This window comes from Simochromis diagramma, unplaced genomic scaffold (genome assembly GCF_900408965.1).
Source record: "Simochromis diagramma unplaced genomic scaffold, fSimDia1.1 OVJJ01000596.1, whole genome shotgun sequence".
Taxonomy (NCBI): Eukaryota; Metazoa; Chordata; class Actinopteri; order Cichliformes; family Cichlidae; genus Simochromis; species Simochromis diagramma.
The window spans coordinates 11074092-11091700 of NW_024387245.1; the positions used below are offsets into that span (position 1 = coordinate 11074092).

The following is a 17609-nucleotide window of genomic DNA, read 5'->3' on the forward strand; positions in this document are numbered from 1 at the left end:
GTACCATCAGATTTTGATCCACAATACAATATTGTCTAGAAAGACTGACTGACAATAACAATAACAATAACATAACAATGATCTCAAACAGACTAGCAATGCAGTAAAAGCATATTTGGAAAAACAAACAGTGGTACGATATCAGTCATGGATTGGCCTCCCCAGAGGCCAGACTTTAACATTATTGAAGCAGTGGGACCATCTTGACAGAACAGAGTTTTAGATGTCTTCAAAAAAATCTAGAGAAGTATTCCTGAAGAATATTTAAAGAAATGACAAGAAAGCTTCTTGCTTTGCTGAAGAACAAAGGTGGTCATACGAAAATACTGACTTTCAAGCTCTTTAGAATTGTATCAACTGTTTTTGTCTTGCATACTGAATTTCCATTAATGTTTGCATATGTATCAGTTAACTTTGGCACCTATTCTAAGTTTCATCTTAAAAATATAAAGAAATAAGGGTGACTCAAGAGTTTTTCACAGTATTGAATTTTAGTCAAACCTTCCACCTTCTCACAAGAAGGCCTACAGCTGCATCACTTTGAGAAAGATGCTGCTCTTGCTCCAGCAAGGAAACCAATTGCTCTTTTTTTTTCATTTATATTTTCACTTAATGACACATGGGATCAAATACATGCATTATGTTCTACAAAAGCATGCGGGGCACTTAAAATGCAGTGATAGTATCGCAACTATGCTGCAGACATATGGAAGCAATTTCTTGACCATCTTCAGTATTTCCAACCTTCTGGATATCCCTTTAACGATTTACTGGAGAAAGTACACATATTTTCGTATTTTGTGCTTTATATATTAGTCGGATTTTCTTAATGTATTTCTTAAGTGTCATATAACTCATAATCATCCATTATTTTGCGCCAAAATGAGGGCCCATACTGGACTGAAAACCCACCTTTTAGCTGCGCTGAAGTCTCTGTACAGCACGGTTCCCTGGTGGCATAATTGCTTAATTAACAGTTGTCCCAGCAGGAGACCTCCTCGTTGTCAGAGTTGCTCATTTTACTGCGGCTCCATGTCACGTGCTTTGTTAATGTAAACCTATGAGTTGTATTACATGTTGTGCTAAATCACACTCTAATTACAAGTATAGCCACAATGTGATTTGGGGTAATTAATAAAGAGGTTAAGGGACGACCTGAGAGATTAAAAGAAGGGAAATTTTCACTCTAATCACAGGCGTGTGACGCTCATCTAGCGACATCTACCGGCCAAACGTGAGACGTGTGCGTTGCAGAACTTTACATCGTACACGAACATTCTTTTATATCTCATCTAACTTATTTAAAGGCGCTTAAGCCCTTAAGTGTAAATGAACTTTAAACAGTGTCATTCTGTGCATTGTGGCTTTATCAGTTGGTGGATTTTTACGCGTGTATTAATTTGTGTAATGATAAGTGTCTCAGCGCGTTCGCATTTTCCATGACGACAAGAGACATACTTATAAAAAGCTCAATGATACAGCATCGAGTGTGTGTAATGTATGTGTGTGCCCGCCTTTCCCCCCTCGTAAGAAATAAACAAAACAAAACAACGGTTCGGCGTGACACGGAACATGCTAGCTGCGTCAAGCTGCGCACATTTGCATCGAGGGCACGCAGGGTGGAAGCGAACTGGACACTTCAGTTGTCTTCAAACAACCCAGAGGAGTCAGTTACTAGGTTTTTGTAAGCGCTCAGCGTTCATAGTATACCTGCCACACGGTGTATATTTGTCTCTGAAGTGAATGTGTACATTTTTACCCGCCATAAAGTAGCTGTCAAGTTGAAAACCTAGCTGGTTAGCTGGGTAGCTAGTGACAATGAACTGTTATGCGTTTTGAAACAATCGGCTAATGCTCCGTTAGCCGTCCAGTTGTCACTGACATCATTCCGTGCGATGGCGACATGATACGCCCGCTTAACTTTTTTACCTGGACATGTAACCGCTGCAACATTTTCACCATGGAGAGCAAACGCAGCAATTGCAGGCCCTAGGCTGGAAACAATAGCAAAGCTAGCAGAACTAGCAAGCCTTCGTGGCTGCTAAGCTTGCCCTGCCTGGTGCGTCTGAGGAGCCGAGCTGAAAACGGCGAGGTATGTCGTTGAACCAACCAAATTCTGTCTATGGTCACTTTGTTTTGTTGTTATTTTGCACGTGGTCAGGATGCGAGGAGCGATAAGGGGGTGCCCTTTAGTTTTTGTTGAAGAACAGGCAGAGCAAACTTTTGTTTGCTTACCGTTGATCTGACTTGATTTTGCGCTAGCGTGTGAACAGCTAACTTCGAGTTAGCTAGACACTGATGCAGGGAAAGTTTTGAAAGATGGGGCATTTAGGGTAAGGTAAGTCACCCCGCTAATTCTACGAGGTAAACACCCCCGCGTTTTATCATGTGTCTCTGATAATGTGTTCACTGTTCATGACATCGCTTAAAATGAAAGCAAACTTAGCTTAGTGATGTTGGGCATCAAATTAATTGACAGTTTTCCCATTTTGCGGTTTTTGGGGGCTGTATAAATGCATTGTATATTTGACCAAGTCTAGTCTTTCATCACTGAGTGTTATTTGTAAAATAAGAAGTCGCCATAGGTGACACCTGTCACCCTCTTCAGGCGTCAGTGCTATGGATCAGGAGGACATGACCGAGCAAATCACAGCAGATGTGACTGACCGAGACTCCGCACCTCAGCAGCTCGCCTCTGACATCGTCATGTCTTCACAAAGTCAAAAATGGGTGCGCAGCAACGCTGAAAACACCGGCTTGGTTATAACAGAAGAGGGGCTCAGTAATGGCACCTGTGACGTTGATACAGTGGTGGCGTTATGCTGCCCTGGCGACAGTGGAGATCTCACTGCAGAGGGTGACCACCTGGCTCTGAGCAATGATGGTATGTCAGAGTTTTCCAACAGTGACCTCTCACTGCCTGAAGTCTGCATTTCCACCAACAGCAATACCTTCGAAGAGGACATGAACTATGAGGTCCAGCAAGCTTATAGGATATTTACTGGCTTTCTTTTGGATAAGCACAAAGGGATCGCCAGCCCATTCCTCTATCCCATTGGCCACCAGGAGGCCCAGCATGGTATCGGAGGGGTCAAGGGTCGGGTGCAGTCACAGCTCAGGCAGTCGATGTGCTTGCGGAGGATGGAGGAGAAGTTTGTCAGCCAGGAATACGAGACCATAACAGAGTTTGTTGCGGACTTCAGACTGATGTTGGAGAACTGTTATCGCTACCATGGTGTGGACCACTGGATCTCCAAACAGGCACAAAAGCTGGAAATTATGCTGGAGCAGAAGCTGACGCTGCTGTCCAGGTAAAGATAATGAAACTACACTCTTGAACAGATTGCTGCGGAGAGAAATGTCCAAAGTATTGTAAATTTGCAATCACGATCATACCAAAGGTGTTTTCTGTCACTTGGATTCTCAACAAGTTGGTGTTTCACAAGTTTCCAATCAGTAATTTATAATAATAGTAATGTTTATATTATTTTAAACTAAAATTAATAATAATAATAAAAAAGTAATGTTTATAAAGTAACGAGACAGCAAATTATGTCTCAACCATCTTATTTAGTATTTATTTGCTTATTAATAACAAAATGTACTTGCATGTTACAGTTATCCCATTTTAAATAATTGTTTGTCTGTTTGATCACATTAGTAGTGTCAATATACTCCATGTTCATTTGGTTTTATAAAGTAACTTTATTCATTTTGGTGTACCCGGCTTTTTGTTTTCCTTTTTTTATTTCTCCATTTGTCAAACTAGAACGCTGCGAGAGAAAACAACTTTGGCAGTTACTTCTAAAGGACGTTTTGGGGCAGAGGAGGAACGGGGCACGGGGGGCACCTCCACGCGGCGGCGATCCACACCTCGTAGCCTTGCTACGATCACTGTCGGTGGGCACGAGTCGATCATGGTGCAGACCCTGCGGCTAGAGGAGCAACAGAGGGCCAAGGAGGAGAAGAGGTGAGTGAATTGCTGAAAGGAAAGACTAAAAGTCTCTGTTGCGTGTTGATTTTTGTGATGATTTAGTGCAAAAGTAAAGCAGAGTTTAAAACCACAACTATACCTTTGCATTTGCAGGCAACGTGAGCTTGAGAAGAAAGAGGCCGAAGAAATGTCAGCCAAGGAGGTGGAAGAGTGGGAGCAGAGCTTGCTTTCACTGGCTTTTCCCCACACTGTGCAGACCCTCTGGGAACTCCCTGCTATAGGACACTTTCTCTGCCTAGCTCAGACTGCCCTCAACCTCCCTGAGATCATATTTTTTGAGGTGGAACGTTGTTTGCTGATGCCCCGTTGCAGCCTGCTCCTCTCCAAAATAATGTCTTCCCTGCTCTCGCCTCCACAGAGGAGGGCCACACTGCACCGCCGGCCTACGTTGCCTTACAGGCGATGGGAGTCAGAGCTAAGGCAGCGTGTCTTAGGCTGGTATCGAACCATTGGTGCCTCCCGTGATCAGCCAGGTCGCGCTGAACAGCTGGGACTTTGCCACCAGTTTTTTAGCACCCTAGGGGAGGTTAGCCCTTTAGAAGAGAAACCCTTCCACTTGTTGCCCTTCTATCAGCGAGTATGGCTTCTGAAGGGGCTATGTGATCATGTGTATGAAACACAGAAGGATGTACAGGATGCTGTGCTCGCCCAGCCCATCCACGAATGTAGGGAGTCTATCTTGGGCTATGACAGCAAGGAGAATACCTATATACATTTCCCACATTTCTGTGGCGCAGACCTGAGGATCTATCGCCAGAGCCCCAGCACACCCCCAGCATTCCCATTTCCTTCGGTATGGGTGAAAAGAGTTGATTTTAAGCCAGGTACGGAGGATGAGTCAGATGGCATGCGGGATGAGGGCAATAAAAGTGATAGGGGGTGTTTTGGAGTCTCCATGGACACTGCAGAGACTGGTAATTTGGGAAAACGGAAAAGAGAGACATTTAGTGTTTTCAAAAAGGAAAACGAGAAAGAAGAAGATCAAAAAAAGTTAAAGTTGTGGTCGCTGGAGCAGATTTCTGAATTGGCGTCCTCTGATGGAGACTCTTGTGAAGACTCTAAACTGGACTTAAAAATACACACAAACTCACTGCGCCACACACACATCAGTCCCAGTGAAGGAGGTAGTGTAAGAATTCATTTAAAGCAAGAGACTTTAGATGTGGAGCAACAAGCAAAGAGAATCACAATAAAACAGGAGCCGGGCTTGACACTGGGTGCAGTTCGCACTATTAAAGCAGAAACACAAGAGCCTTGTCTGAATGTAGGGGAGCACAGCTACACAGGCAGGTCTCCCGCTCGATCTGTGAATCTGGCCTCTCCAACTAAACTGTTGGGAGTCAAAATGGAGGGAGGAAGTCCCACTCAGGGACACCAAAGATCTTCGTGTTTTGAATGTTGTAAAAAGAAAACTAGCAGTGTTAAATCTGAGGAGTGTGGCTTCTGTTGTGGTCCATCAGAGCTGGCCACACAGCTGTCTTCTGAGAGCACTCAAAACTCGACTGAAGAGAGGGCGAATGACAAAATATGGACTAAAAAAAAAAAGCGGAAGAAAAAGCGAGGGAGGGAACAGCTGCTGAGGGTAAAAGGAGAGCACAAGCAGCTACAGCATGTGGACAGGATGAGGCTGTCCCCAGCTGAGGCTGCCAAGTCTACACTGCGGAAAGTTGGCACAACAATCAAGAGAAAAGACAAGAAAAAGAAACATAAAACAGGTGAGGGGAAAAAAGATTGGTAATGATGTCGCTCATGTGGCTTCCGTCAGTATTACATCAAAATCATTTGTGTATTAATTATTTCTGACAGGTAAAAAACCTGAATGTTCAAAGAAAATCAAAGAGGAACTTTCAGCTGAGCCCTCATTCAAGGTAGTCAGATTCACTGTACACTCTGATCTTGTTCCTTTGTTAGTCTGTTTTTTCCTATTTTAATTTTAGACCTGATTTAGTCCTTGACAGTTTTCTGTGCCCTTTTTTTCCTCTTGTATAGTTGGTCTGCACCAGTCTCGAGGAATTACGCGAGCTGATCGGTAAGACTGAAGATGAGCTTGATGACCTGGAGAGCACTAAAAAGAGATTGGTAGGTCACAGTCATTTTTATTAAGCAGAGGGAAAAAAGTTTTTCCTCACATTTCAGTGTTGCCCACTCACTTAAGTTTTCCTTTACACGTTTGAACTCGCAGGGTCGGTGGTACTATAGGAGAGAAGCAGTGAAAGACCTCCATAGCACACTAATCAGACTACTGAATGAGCTCTCACCCTGGGAACCCAAGCTTGTCAAAGCACACCAAAGGAACAGGTTTGACGCTTACACAATCATTGGATTTATTCTTCATTCATATTTATGCAAGCTCACTGGACACTTTATTAGGTACAACAGTAGGTAGGTTTGACCCCCTTTTGTCTTTAGAGCTTCCTTAATTCTTCATCGCACAGCTTCAACAAGGCAACAAGGTGCTATAAACATTGCTCAGAGATTTTGGGCGTTTTGACGAAATAGCATCACACAGTTGCTGCACACTTGTCGGTTGCACGTCCATGGTGTGAATCTCGCTTTCCGCCACATCCCACAGGTGCTCTGTTGGATTGAGATCTGGTGACTGTGGAAGCATTTGAGTACAGAGAGAACTCACTGTCATGTTCAGGAAACCAGTGTTAGATCATTTGAATTCTGTAGTTGGTGTGTTATTCTTATGAAAGCAGCTGTCAACCATCACCATCACTGTGGTCATACAAGGATGGTTTGCAATAATATTCAGGTGGGCTGTGGTGTTAAAATGATGCTCAACTGATACTGAGGGGCTCAAAGTGTGTCAGGAAAATAATATACGAAATAATGTATTTTGTAGCAGAAATCAATAATTGTCAGATCAGGCAATGTTTTTCCAATCACCTATTGTCGATTTTGGTGAGCCTGTATCATTTGTAGGCTTCTCATCCGTAAACTCTCTCCGTACTCTTTCACATGATTCTTGCGTAGGTGGTAGAAGAGGTTTGTCGTGTTTGAGTCTGTGGTGGAGACCGGTTTGTGGCATAATTTGAATAGTACAGTTTTCTGGTCCGTGTCAGACTTTTCATAACCAAACCATGTCCATGCTACAGAGGTCCTTCTGTTTGGAGCTGCCTGGTTCTGCCCCATCTTGACTGGCCATGCTGGTATTCTCTGTGCCTGCATCCACACGGTGACCATCCAAACGATGAAAACATATTGCTGTAAACAGTGTATTTTGCGACACCATGAAACAAACAGTAGGGTATAATATGAAACGATAGATGTTTTAATTTCGTCGTCCGATATATTTCGTCATATCGCAAAACCCTACAGTCAGATATGCTTTTTTTCATACTTCGGCTGTAAGGCATGGCCATTTGAGGTACTGTTGCCTTTCTATCATCTTGAAGTAATCTGGCAATTGTTTTCTGACTTCTGGTATTAACAAGGCATTATTAATCAGAAAGCTGCTGCTCACTGGATATTTTCTCTTGTCTTTTTTAGTCCGTTCTTTGTAAGCCCTAGAGAGGGTTGTGCTGAAAAATCTTACCTGACTTATCTTTATGCTGATGCTCCTTTTGAACTTCAACAGGTCATCTTATCTCTGTCTACGTGCCTAAATGCTTTGAGTTGGAAGCATGTGATAGGCTTGTTAGCTATTTATGATAACAAGCAGTTAACCTACTGTAATTAATAAATTGGCCAGTGAGTGTTTATTCAAATACATTCAAATTGAATTTAAGGTTTACCATAATTGAGTTTTGTTGGTGTTGTCTTCTGTTTAAGTTGTATTGCTGGTCTTAATGGTATGTTTGCTCATTTGGTGGTCGTCTGTCCAGAACAAAGTATAATGATGACAACTTTATTTAAACAGCTCATTGTAATATAGCATCATTACTGAAGTCTTGATTTTTTTCATTGTTTTTCTATTGTCAGGCTCCGTTTGAAGAAGGAATTTGATGATTTCAAGAAGCACCCAGAGTACAGTAACTTTGAGCGCGAAGAGAGCAATTTATCATCATCATCATCATCTGATGATGATGAAGAAAGGGATTTAGGGAAGGAGGTTCCTTCACTGTCAGGTCATTATGGGAGATCAGAAGAGGAAGACATGGAAAACAGAGTTCCTAGAGGTCTCTGGAGTGGAGGTAATTGCGCTTGAATCTAACGTTGTTGTTTTGTTTACTGAAATGTAAGATTTTCCTCATTCTGTAGGCAGTAGTGCAGTCAGTTTACACTGTTCTTAGCTTATTTGACTGTACTAGATGAAAGTCACTGCCTATTGAACCTTCATAGGCAATAGTAAAGCTTATAAATCAATACATCTGTAATAGACTTTTCTATTTTCTTCTCAGCAAGCACTAGAGACATTAAGGCTGAGTCTACTGGAGAAAACACGGTGACATGTGTACCTCCAAACCACCTAAAACACCCTCAAGCCAGTGCAGAGAAAGGAATTGGTCTGCGGCAAAAAGATCAGACTGTAAGCAGCATAATTGCTTATGCCGACTCCAGGTCACAGTCGAGATCTGACCTGAACCCAGCAAATAAATCCAGGGATTCAGCATGGGCAGAAAGGGTAACAGCCCATGCTTCAGCGCCTCCCAGATCCCCCATCCTTCACCCAACCATTGGACTACCTAAGGGCTACACGCCCATCCCCACCCTGCTGGCTAAGAGTGTGGGAAACAAAGTGACCTTAATGAATCGACCTGCTGATTGCCCAGGTGTTAACAGTGAAGATGAACCGAGCAAGAGGTCTTTGGTCTCCCTGCCTACAACTGCAGTAGCTAACACCAAACTTTCAAAAGCACAAAGTTCTCCATCCAGTTCCCAACAGAACAAGCAACAGATTCAGGTACGAGGACCACAGCAGACAAAAGCCCCTGAGCAGTCAGAAGTGGCCACTGTGGCAGCAGTTCTTCCTAAATCTCCACAAGGCAAACCAACACAGACTGCACTTAAAAATCCAGTCCAAGTGGTGTACAAGGTGCCTGAGGGACTGGGTCACCTTGTAAGGAAAGACAACAATAGCCCAATAAAGATCTCAGTTCAGCCCGTCCTGGGCCAAGACACTGGAGAAAAGACTGTCCAGCAAGTAGTGATTCTGCCTTCTAACCTTCTCGTTCATAAAACTGAAGCAAAGTCTTGCTCTTTAGCTCAACAACAGACTAAAGGCTTTCAGGCAATAGTTTCCAAAGTGGCCAGCTCTTTTTGTATGTCTACCGATGTGCCTGGGTTCAGGATTCCTGAAAACAGAATTCCTGTTCAACAAGTGGCGCCCCTAAAAGATGCCAGGACAGTGAAGACCCCTTCTCCTTCGGTTTCACCTCGTCTTCAACACGGGGCTCTAAACAGAGCAGGATCTAAAGAGACACAGTTATGCAGTGTCCAAGCTAGTGCTTCACAAGATACCACACCAAACACAACCTCCATCACAGCAGTTTCAAATGCAGTTTGTACTGAGCCTGAGAAACCTACAGACCCGAAACAGGAGCTGAAGACTGTGTGCATCCGTGACTCACAGTCAATCCTGGTAACAACTAGATGTGGCAACACGGGCATTGTCAAGGTCCAGACATCCTCGGACCAAAACACACTTGGCTCTGTACATACCAGTCCAGTCATCACTATCTCGCCTCAGTTTAAAGCCTTCCTTCTGTCCAAGGCCACACAGTCTACTTCTGCTCCCACTCAGACCGCACCTTCTGTTGTCCAAGCAATGACAATTTCCCAACCCCAGCAGCAGATTCATCCTGTGTTAAAAACCCCTTCCTCTCTCAAAAATACCATGCTCACTGCAACCACTGGTAGTGGTATAACATGCCCAAAAAGTCAAACTACAGCCAGTGCTGTTGCTGTAAGTCAGGGCCTCAGTACCTCAACTGGTTCTACAGTTGTGACAAACATTTCTCAGCCAGTCCACACACCTGCTGCGGGTTCTCATTTTCAAGCTTCAGTAGCTAATAGCAGTGTTGCCGTGCCACTACAAAGTGGCTCAGGGTTTTCCCAAGCAGCCACCAGCAAGACTGGTATGAAACGCACCACTACAGATGAAGGATCCCAAGTTACCAAATTCATCCTGGTTACTCCATCTTCATCCTCATCCTCAAATGTAGCTGCATCCAAAGGGACACCCTCCTCCCCGAAGCCAGGTCCTAGTTCAAGACTCATGTTTGTCACTCAGCCCGCATTGACATCATCAGCCACCGTCATTGGAAGCCTTTCAGCACCGGCGATGGCAACGTGTGCAAGTGGACAGGGAGCAACTACTTCATTATCAAGTCAGACTCTGAAGGTGGGATTAAGACCAGGAAAACCTGCTAGAAGTATCAGCTTGGAGCCATTGTCCAAGGGCAAAAACATCACCCTGCCCCAAGGTGAGTTTTTGTTTTTTTATTATTATTATTATTATTTGTTGTTTGTCTTGGGTTGGCTCAATTTTGAAAACTTTGTAAAGTTTATGTGTATAACATGTATCTCATAGTGGGAGAAATGCCACACTATCCAATGTTGGCATATAAGTAAATCGAATGTAGCAGAGCAGGTGAAGCTTTTTAAGCAGTGAAGTTGGTGAGCAGGGATCTGCTCTGAACCCCTTCTTGGTTGCAGTGGTGATAGACAGGTTAACTTGAGGTCATGGTTTGGACATGTGCAAAGGAGGGATGGTGGATTTACTGGACGAAGGATGTTCAAGATTGAGTTGCCATGTGGACAGGAGAAAACAAGGAAGACCACAGAGAAGGTTCATGTATGCAGTGAAGAAGGGCACGGAGAGGGTTGATTTGAAAGAATGGGAAGCAGATAATTCGTTATGGCAACCTTAAAAGGATGCAGGCAAAATAAGAAGAGAAGATGGTTTGATAAATGACTTACCTGTGATTTTGATAGTGATTACAGGAATGTGTGCTGCTCTTGTCTTCTCTAGAAAGCATTATCTTGCAGAACAACTGAGGACAACACGTCTTGGTCATGCTGCCTTCTTACTCAGTGTGTGTGTGTGAGAGAGAGAGAGAGAGCGAGAGAGAGAGAGAGAGCGAGAGAGAGAGAGAGAGAGAGCATGGCTATATGATGATGTCATCTTCACAGTTGGTTTGGCTTGGAAAAAAGACTTATGTGTTGGACTCGCATTGTTGACTACTTCACTGTAGTGCTTGATTTGCTGGAATCAAAGAAACCTTTTTCACCACAAATTTAATAAATATTTTTCTCATCTTTGTTTCACCAGGGGTTCAAATCCAGTTACCAGGGAAAGCAACTACTGGACAGACTACTTATGCCCTGTCACAGTCTGCTTCCAAGTTCACACCAGGGTCTGTTTCAAATGCATGTGGTCCAACAACCTTCACCACTACCACTGGACTGGTCCCAGCAACAAGTTTAAATGCCATCACTAATTGTTCTTCCCAGCTTGTCTCTCATGGATCAGTCAGCACCAGCTCTCACCTCCAGGGAATCCCGGCATCCTCCTTGATTTCACAAACAGGCTGTTATACATCCATAAACACTGCTGCTGCTCAGCCAAAGGGAAACATGATAAAGAATGATGTTAATATCCCAGGAAGCGTAGTGTCCATCACCACTCCTGTTCAGACAGCTACTACTGTGGAGAGTAGGCCAGACCGAACTTCCACACTCACTCTTGATTGTCAGAGGAGTATCGGTGAAGAAACCACTTCCTCCTCCTCCTTCTCTTCATCTCAGTTTGCTCGCAATAAAACCCAACTCCCTCTCTCCTCTGCAACAACCACCTGTACCCCATTCACCACCTCTGCAACCAGCACAATCCAGCAGAGAATAGTCATTAACACCTCTACGCCACTTGCTGCTGGCACACAAATTCTCCTCAACAATGCACGCTTTGTAGTCCCTCCCCAGGGTTTGGCTCCAGGCAGCCACGTCCTTATCATCTCTAGCCCTGCACAACAAGTGCCTCCTGCCAGTCCTACAAGCACTGGACCATCAGTACCTTCTCAAGGTGCAAGCCATGCCATGGTAGCCCCCAGGGCGCCAGTTTTGCCCCAACCCCCAGCCAGGCTGCCTGGTGTCACAGCTGTAAGTTCTCCCTTTGTGGCAAGCACCCCTGCTGTCGTTCCACCGTTGCTGGCAACCACTCCTAATGTCTTGTCACTAAAACTAACAGGAACACCTGGCCTGGGCTCAAATTTGTTACCCAGTAAAACAAATGTAGTATCGGCACTTCCTAGGTTGCCAACTGCACACGTGGGTAACTTTGCATTATCTCCAGTAGGTACATCCACTCTGGTCTCCCCTACAGCAAGGTTAGAAAGTGTACCAACTGTACCAGTGTTAACAAGTGCCCCTTGTCTTGGATCAGCACAGGGCACAGTCAGACTAGCTGCCACTACACAAGCAAAATGTTTATCAACCATTTCACCTGTAGTAGCACCCCCCTTGGCCAGATTGTCGGGACCTCTGTCATTGCCTGTAGTACCCAGGCCATCAGCTGTTACCCTACCCAGCCCTGTTATACCAGTTCCTGCACCCCTCTCTTCGCCAGTAGCACCAGTAATAGCAGACACACCAGCTTTGCATGGTTCTCTTCCTACCCAGCATGTGATTGCAGTGACAACCCTAGGCATACAGCCTCAGCAGACAGCTGTCCGATTTGCAGCACCGACCACCGCTCAACCACAGGTTTTAATGCATTCAGGGCTGAGCAACACATCAATCAAAAAACAGACCCCACTCGTGCAAACAGTGCCTGCTGGCACACGGACACAGGTTTTGCCAACTGTGGCTGTTCCACCAATCATCAGTGGAGTCTCTAGAATGCAGGCACTGCCTGTTGCTACTGTTCCACCCATCGGAAGCACTGTCAACACATTTGAAACAGCAACTGTGGAGACCACATCTTCATCCAGCACAACTGTAATAATCACTCCAGGTCAAACAATCCCATCGAGTAAAACGAACACCACCATCCATCCACCTGTTGTACTGACCAATCAGACACTTGGAAAACACTCTGTGCAGACCTCAGCCCTGGGTCTGCATACAAGTGTAGCTTCCAAGATGCTCATTAGTCCCGATGGGGCTGTTTTGAGCACTGTTCAGCGGCCGGTCAGTTCAGCAGAGCTGACTGAACCTCGGGATGCACTGGTGATTTGTACCAACCGTTCCACTGGAGCACTACAAACACATGATTCCTCTTTACAGCCTTCAACGGCAGACACAAAGTGAACCAATTAAAGTGGAGTGTGAAAGCTCAGACACCACTTTTCAGCTGCTTAGTTTTAGCAGGGTTCACATATTTTTGCTTGTTTTAATCCTGGTTAAAGAACTACATTTTCAGCTTTACTTTGACTCCTAACTTAAAGTTATGCTACATTAGGTTTCATCCTCTGATTTAATTGTCTTACATGTAAACCTGCTCAGTCAGACATGGTGAAAAATGTATACTGTGAAGAGTTTCTGGAGGGGGACACTACTAAGGTTGCCCTGATTTCAAATGTGTAGACCCTTCCTTGAGTAATTACAAGTGTTATAACCAATTGATACAACAGGAAGGTAGATGAAATAGATTTCAAGTTGAGCTTTAGCAGTTTAGCATTTCAGTCCCAGTATTGTTTACGATTTATCATTACAACTTGCTCTACTTTTGTCTGTCAGTTTGGAAAGAAAAGAAAGGAAAAATCCATCAGCATCCAGTCTGTCATGTCCTTATTTTCAACTAGTAACCATTTGAAAGAGGCATTTTACTTTTTAGAAATAAACTACTAGAGAAATTTGTACTACATATTTGAGCCAATATAAATGTTTTAAAGTCACATTTATTTATTTTTACCATATAGATTTTTCCCCCCCAAAAAATAAAAAAAATTACTAGGTACATTTTCATGGAACAATTCTGGACGATACTGCATGGAAATAAACAATGCAACTGTCCCAAACAAGCGTGTCTGCTTTCTTATCCTCAGAAATATGCAATAATAGTGTTTTACTGTTTATTGAAACAAGCTATAGTATTAAAGCTGTGTTCATTTGTGTAGTTTTTAATTTTACAAAGTGAGAGATACAGTAGTTTCACCTATATTTGGCTACAATGCGCTATATTGCTATGGACATAAGATTATATATTTTCAAACAGCAAGGTGAGCTTGAAGTTCCTTCTTCATTGTCTTTCTTTGCCTCTTCCATCTTCAGCCACAGTGCTTCAGGGGGAATACGGAGGTGGCAATGGCCCAGAGGAAATCTTCTCATAGGCTGGAGGTGCATTAGGAACCTGTAGAGAAGTGGAACAACAACAAAAATGAAAGCTACAGTTCAGTTATATGTGAATAACATGTTTATGCAGCGTTGAAAAGTGAAGCCAAAGTTTATTTCCCTAGGGACATGTCATTACAACAAATGCAAAATGTCAATTTTTCACACACGGGATTCCGCATGATATTTGAAAGACTGCTGCTCTGATCCTCCTTTCACTTTTCCACCATACACACATCTCCTCTGGGAATTAAACATTTTTATACCTCCCTCCAGTCTGGTGACATAATCCTTGCTTCAGGCATCCACAGCTTTTGCTTTCACGTGCTCTACATCATGTTTCAAAGCTCTGAGGCTCTGTGTGGAATATCAGGTTGCACAAAATTTAAATGAAATACCTACTGATTGGTGATTTGGGGGGCATTACTATATCCTGTATATGTGGCTATTATTCCTGAAGTAATTGTCTCACCACAGATTGGAAGCTGCCAAAATCAGTAAGAGCCATCTTGTTTTCTGCTGGAGATCCTGCCTCCGAGTACTGGCTTCCTGTATAACCTGATGATCCCGATCTGGGGCTCTGCAAGTTACAGAAAGGTGTACGAGGGTTTGTGATGAAACAAAATGAGAACTTAGTGATACAGGCTGGGAAAAGATGGGTACAAACTGAACACATGATGCTCTTTGAAATAGGGTGAACTGAATTTTCATTTTGACATTTTACAGATGTTCACCAACAACAAATCAGAATAACATAAATCAGTTATAAAGTGTGATGGTCTCACTCTGATAAGTTTGTAGCCACTCCTTTTCTTGAAGTACCAGCAGCCCAGGATGAGAAGTGCTGCAAGGATGACAACCAGCAGAGCTATGCCCACTGCCCTGTGGTCCACAACACAATTCAAATTGAGAAAAACTTTACTTTGCATGTGGGTTTTAAATTGTTCACAACAATACAAATTTGGGCACAGCAGTAGCTTAATAGCAATGATTTTAAGATGACAATAGACACATACTCCTCAGCTCTGACGTTTCCTCGCCTGCTGCTGGCAAAATAAACGTTGAAGTCCCCACGAGGCATGCCGTGTGTACGATTACACAACATCAAGCTGAAAGTCAACAAGGGATCATTTTATAAGGAACAAATAGACAATACGCTCACATGACTGACTATTTAAACCCATTGTAGCCTATATAGCCATATAATAATTGAAAATGGGATATGATGTGAGGTGCTGCTTTGATATTAAGGTCAAGGTCAAGGTCAAATTTATTTATATAGCACATTTCAAACAGCCGATGCTGCACAAAGTGCTTAACAATATAAAAATGGCATTAAAAAGCAACAATGTAATACAATAATAACAATAAAAAACAATAATAGGACAATAAAAGAATTAAAACAATAACTAAACTAATTCAAATAAGACCAAAATGCTTGGGTCATAGTGTGTTAAAAGCCAGGGCATAGAAATGTGTCTTTAGTAATGATTTAAATTGCTCAAGTGTTTGTGCAGATCTAATATTTTAGGGGAGACTATTCCAAAGTCTGGGACCTGCCACAGAGAAGGATCTATCACCACGGGATTTGAGATTAGTCGGGATGGACAACATTAGTTTTGAGCTAGACCTCGTGGTTTTTCCTGGAGCATAGGCAGAGAGGAGCTAAGACAGGTAAGGAGGGGCTCGGGCATTAAGTGACTTAAAAACAAAAAGTAAAAGTTTAAATTGGATCCTGTAGGAGACAGGAAGCCAGTGTAAAGAAGCTAAAACTGGGGTTATATGCTCTCTCCGTTTGGTACCAGTTAGCAGGCGAGCAGCTGCATTTTGAACCATCTGAAGACGATGGATGGTGGCCTGATCTAGACCATAATACAATGAATTGCAGTAGTCTAATATTATCCCAGAGGGAGGTCCATAAACTGCCAAACAAATAGTCTGGACACAATTACATGCTATAAAGCTTAGCTCTGCACTGTGAAATCATTATTATCTACCCGCATGCAAATTTTTTAAGTGAAAATATTATATTGTACCCAATCTTGATAAGGTAAAATTAAGTTCAGATAGTCCTCACTCTTTAATAGCCTGTAATGTAAAGCCAGTATGTCTTGATACAATTATTAAAACTTTTAAAATAACACAAAAGTGTAACTGTGTAGGGGTTCCAAGCTTTGGACCACTTACTTTTTCCACTCTGTGTCTGTCCAGTGTATACACCGGACTTGGCTGCATCTCTTCTATCTGTCTATTCTCTCTGTCTTTGTGTTGACTGATGCTATCTTACAGACTTTAAGTGCACATCAATACAAATCACATATATATTATGTAGATACAATGGAAATCGACTGCTACTAAGATTGTCTTTGAGTATCCTACATCTGTGCAGTGAAATGAACCTTATCAAGAAGACCCTAATTAGCATTTCCTTAATTCACATTAATGTCATGTCAAATTGAGCCTTTCATAAAAGCACAATGCCCCACATGCCTTTAACAAGCCTTCTTTTTATAGAAAAGTAAGACAAACAGAAAAATCAGCTACCTTACCAGGTTTGAGAGAAAGGATTCAGAAAGCAGCTCTTCTGGTCAGCTTGGCTTCTCAGAAAGACTGGGTCCACGGAGCGCTGTGTTTCTTCACTCCTCAAATATCTTAACTCAGTGTGCTGGAGAGCAGAGAGGGGCAAAAAACCCTCATGACCGTCACGGGTTAGAGACTCATGGTTAAACCCATTGAAGCAGAGTAATTACCGTGAAACCCTACGGCAACATTATTATCCACTCGTGAAACTACAGGCGTCAGCTGCTGGCCTTTCATATGACTGTGTGTGTGTGTTTGTGTGTGTATACCAACTTCATTATTATTGATAAATATTCTAATGAAATGATATAGATATAAGGAAAGGAATACAAAAATTCAATACAATACCAGGCTAAGTATCTCAATGATATCACGCCTTTATCATAAAAGATAAAATACCTTCAAATTACCACAATGTAATATAACAATTTCATAAATACTATAAACCTAAACAGTAATTTCAGTCATAAAGTCTAACAAACAAACAAACAACAAAAGGAAACATTTCTGATCCCAGTATCACTGTTTTAGATTTGTGAGGAGTATTTGCCTGGATTATCTCAGCTCCTAAACAAAACAAAACTTCTGCTCAAGTAATTTTTTCATCTGCTGTAGTGCAAAGATACAATATTATGCAAAAGTCTTGAGCTATTACTCTTTTCTTTTTTTGCTTTTTAATGTTTTGCTTCCAGACTTTCTTGCGATTTTCAAAGAAGTACTCTTAAAGAATAGTTCTCCAGTTTTCTGAAGGTTTTTGACTTATTTTTAGTTTAGTCTTTGTACCTAACAATTTAAATAGGAATGTTTTTTTTTTCTT

The 17609-nt window shown here is 42.6% G+C and overlaps 2 protein-coding genes across 4 annotated transcripts; one reads left to right on the forward strand and one right to left on the reverse strand.

The window, feature by feature from the left end:
- The first annotated feature begins 1287 nt into the window (after positions 1 to 1287).
- Positions 1288 to 13899, forward strand: LOC120714483 (uncharacterized protein KIAA2026). Of its 3 annotated transcripts, none has more exons than XM_040000726.1 (10): positions 1288 to 2338; positions 2609 to 3311; positions 3770 to 3970; positions 4088 to 5709; positions 5801 to 5862; positions 5984 to 6073; positions 6177 to 6292; positions 7922 to 8133; positions 8341 to 10365; positions 11214 to 13899. In XM_040000726.1, the coding sequence occupies exons 2-10, from the start codon at positions 2620 to 2622 to the stop codon at positions 13187 to 13189; spliced, it is 6996 nt and encodes a 2331-aa protein (XP_039856660.1). In that variant the 5' UTR covers positions 1288 to 2338; positions 2609 to 2619; the 3' UTR covers positions 13190 to 13899. The 3 variants fall into 3 exon arrangements, with proteins under 3 accessions (XP_039856660.1, XP_039856659.1, XP_039856658.1); XM_040000725.1 differs by having other exon boundaries at positions 1288 to 2092; XM_040000724.1 differs by having other exon boundaries at positions 1288 to 1684.
- A 40-nt stretch (positions 13900 to 13939) lies between these two features.
- mlana (melan-A) lies at positions 13940 to 16935 on the reverse strand. The gene is made up of 5 exons (XM_040000732.1): positions 16762 to 16935; positions 15229 to 15321; positions 14998 to 15094; positions 14685 to 14792; positions 13940 to 14231 (listed from the first exon to the last, which is right to left on the reverse strand). Exons 2-5 carry the CDS (start codon positions 15315 to 15317, stop codon positions 14163 to 14165), a joined length of 363 nt encoding a protein of 120 aa, XP_039856666.1. The 5' UTR covers positions 15318 to 15321; positions 16762 to 16935; the 3' UTR covers positions 13940 to 14162.
- Between the last annotated feature and the right edge of the window lie 674 nt (positions 16936 to 17609).

Bases quoted from the DNA above. Each gene is read 5' to 3' on its own strand.
- LOC120714483 (XM_040000724.1), top strand. From the start codon at position 1,573: ATGCTAGCTGCGTCAAGCTGCGCACATTTGCATCGAGGGCACGCAGGG. The intron at 3,312-3,769 runs GTAAAGATAATG...TTGTCAAACTAG, and splicing joins AAGCTGACGCTGCTGTCCAG to AACGCTGCGAGAGAAAACAA. The intron at 5,863-5,983 runs GTAGTCAGATTC...CCTCTTGTATAG, and splicing joins CAGCTGAGCCCTCATTCAAG to TTGGTCTGCACCAGTCTCGA.
- mlana (XM_040000732.1), bottom strand. From the start codon at position 15,317: ATGTTGTGTAATCGTACACACGGCATGCCTCGTGGGGACTTCAACGTT. The intron at 15,095-15,228 runs GTATGTGTCTAT...TGTGGACCACAG, and splicing joins GGAAACGTCAGAGCTGAGGA to GGCAGTGGGCATAGCTCTGC. The intron at 14,793-14,997 runs GTGAGACCATCA...TGTAACTTGCAG, and splicing joins GTGGCTACAAACTTATCAGA to AGCCCCAGATCGGGATCATC.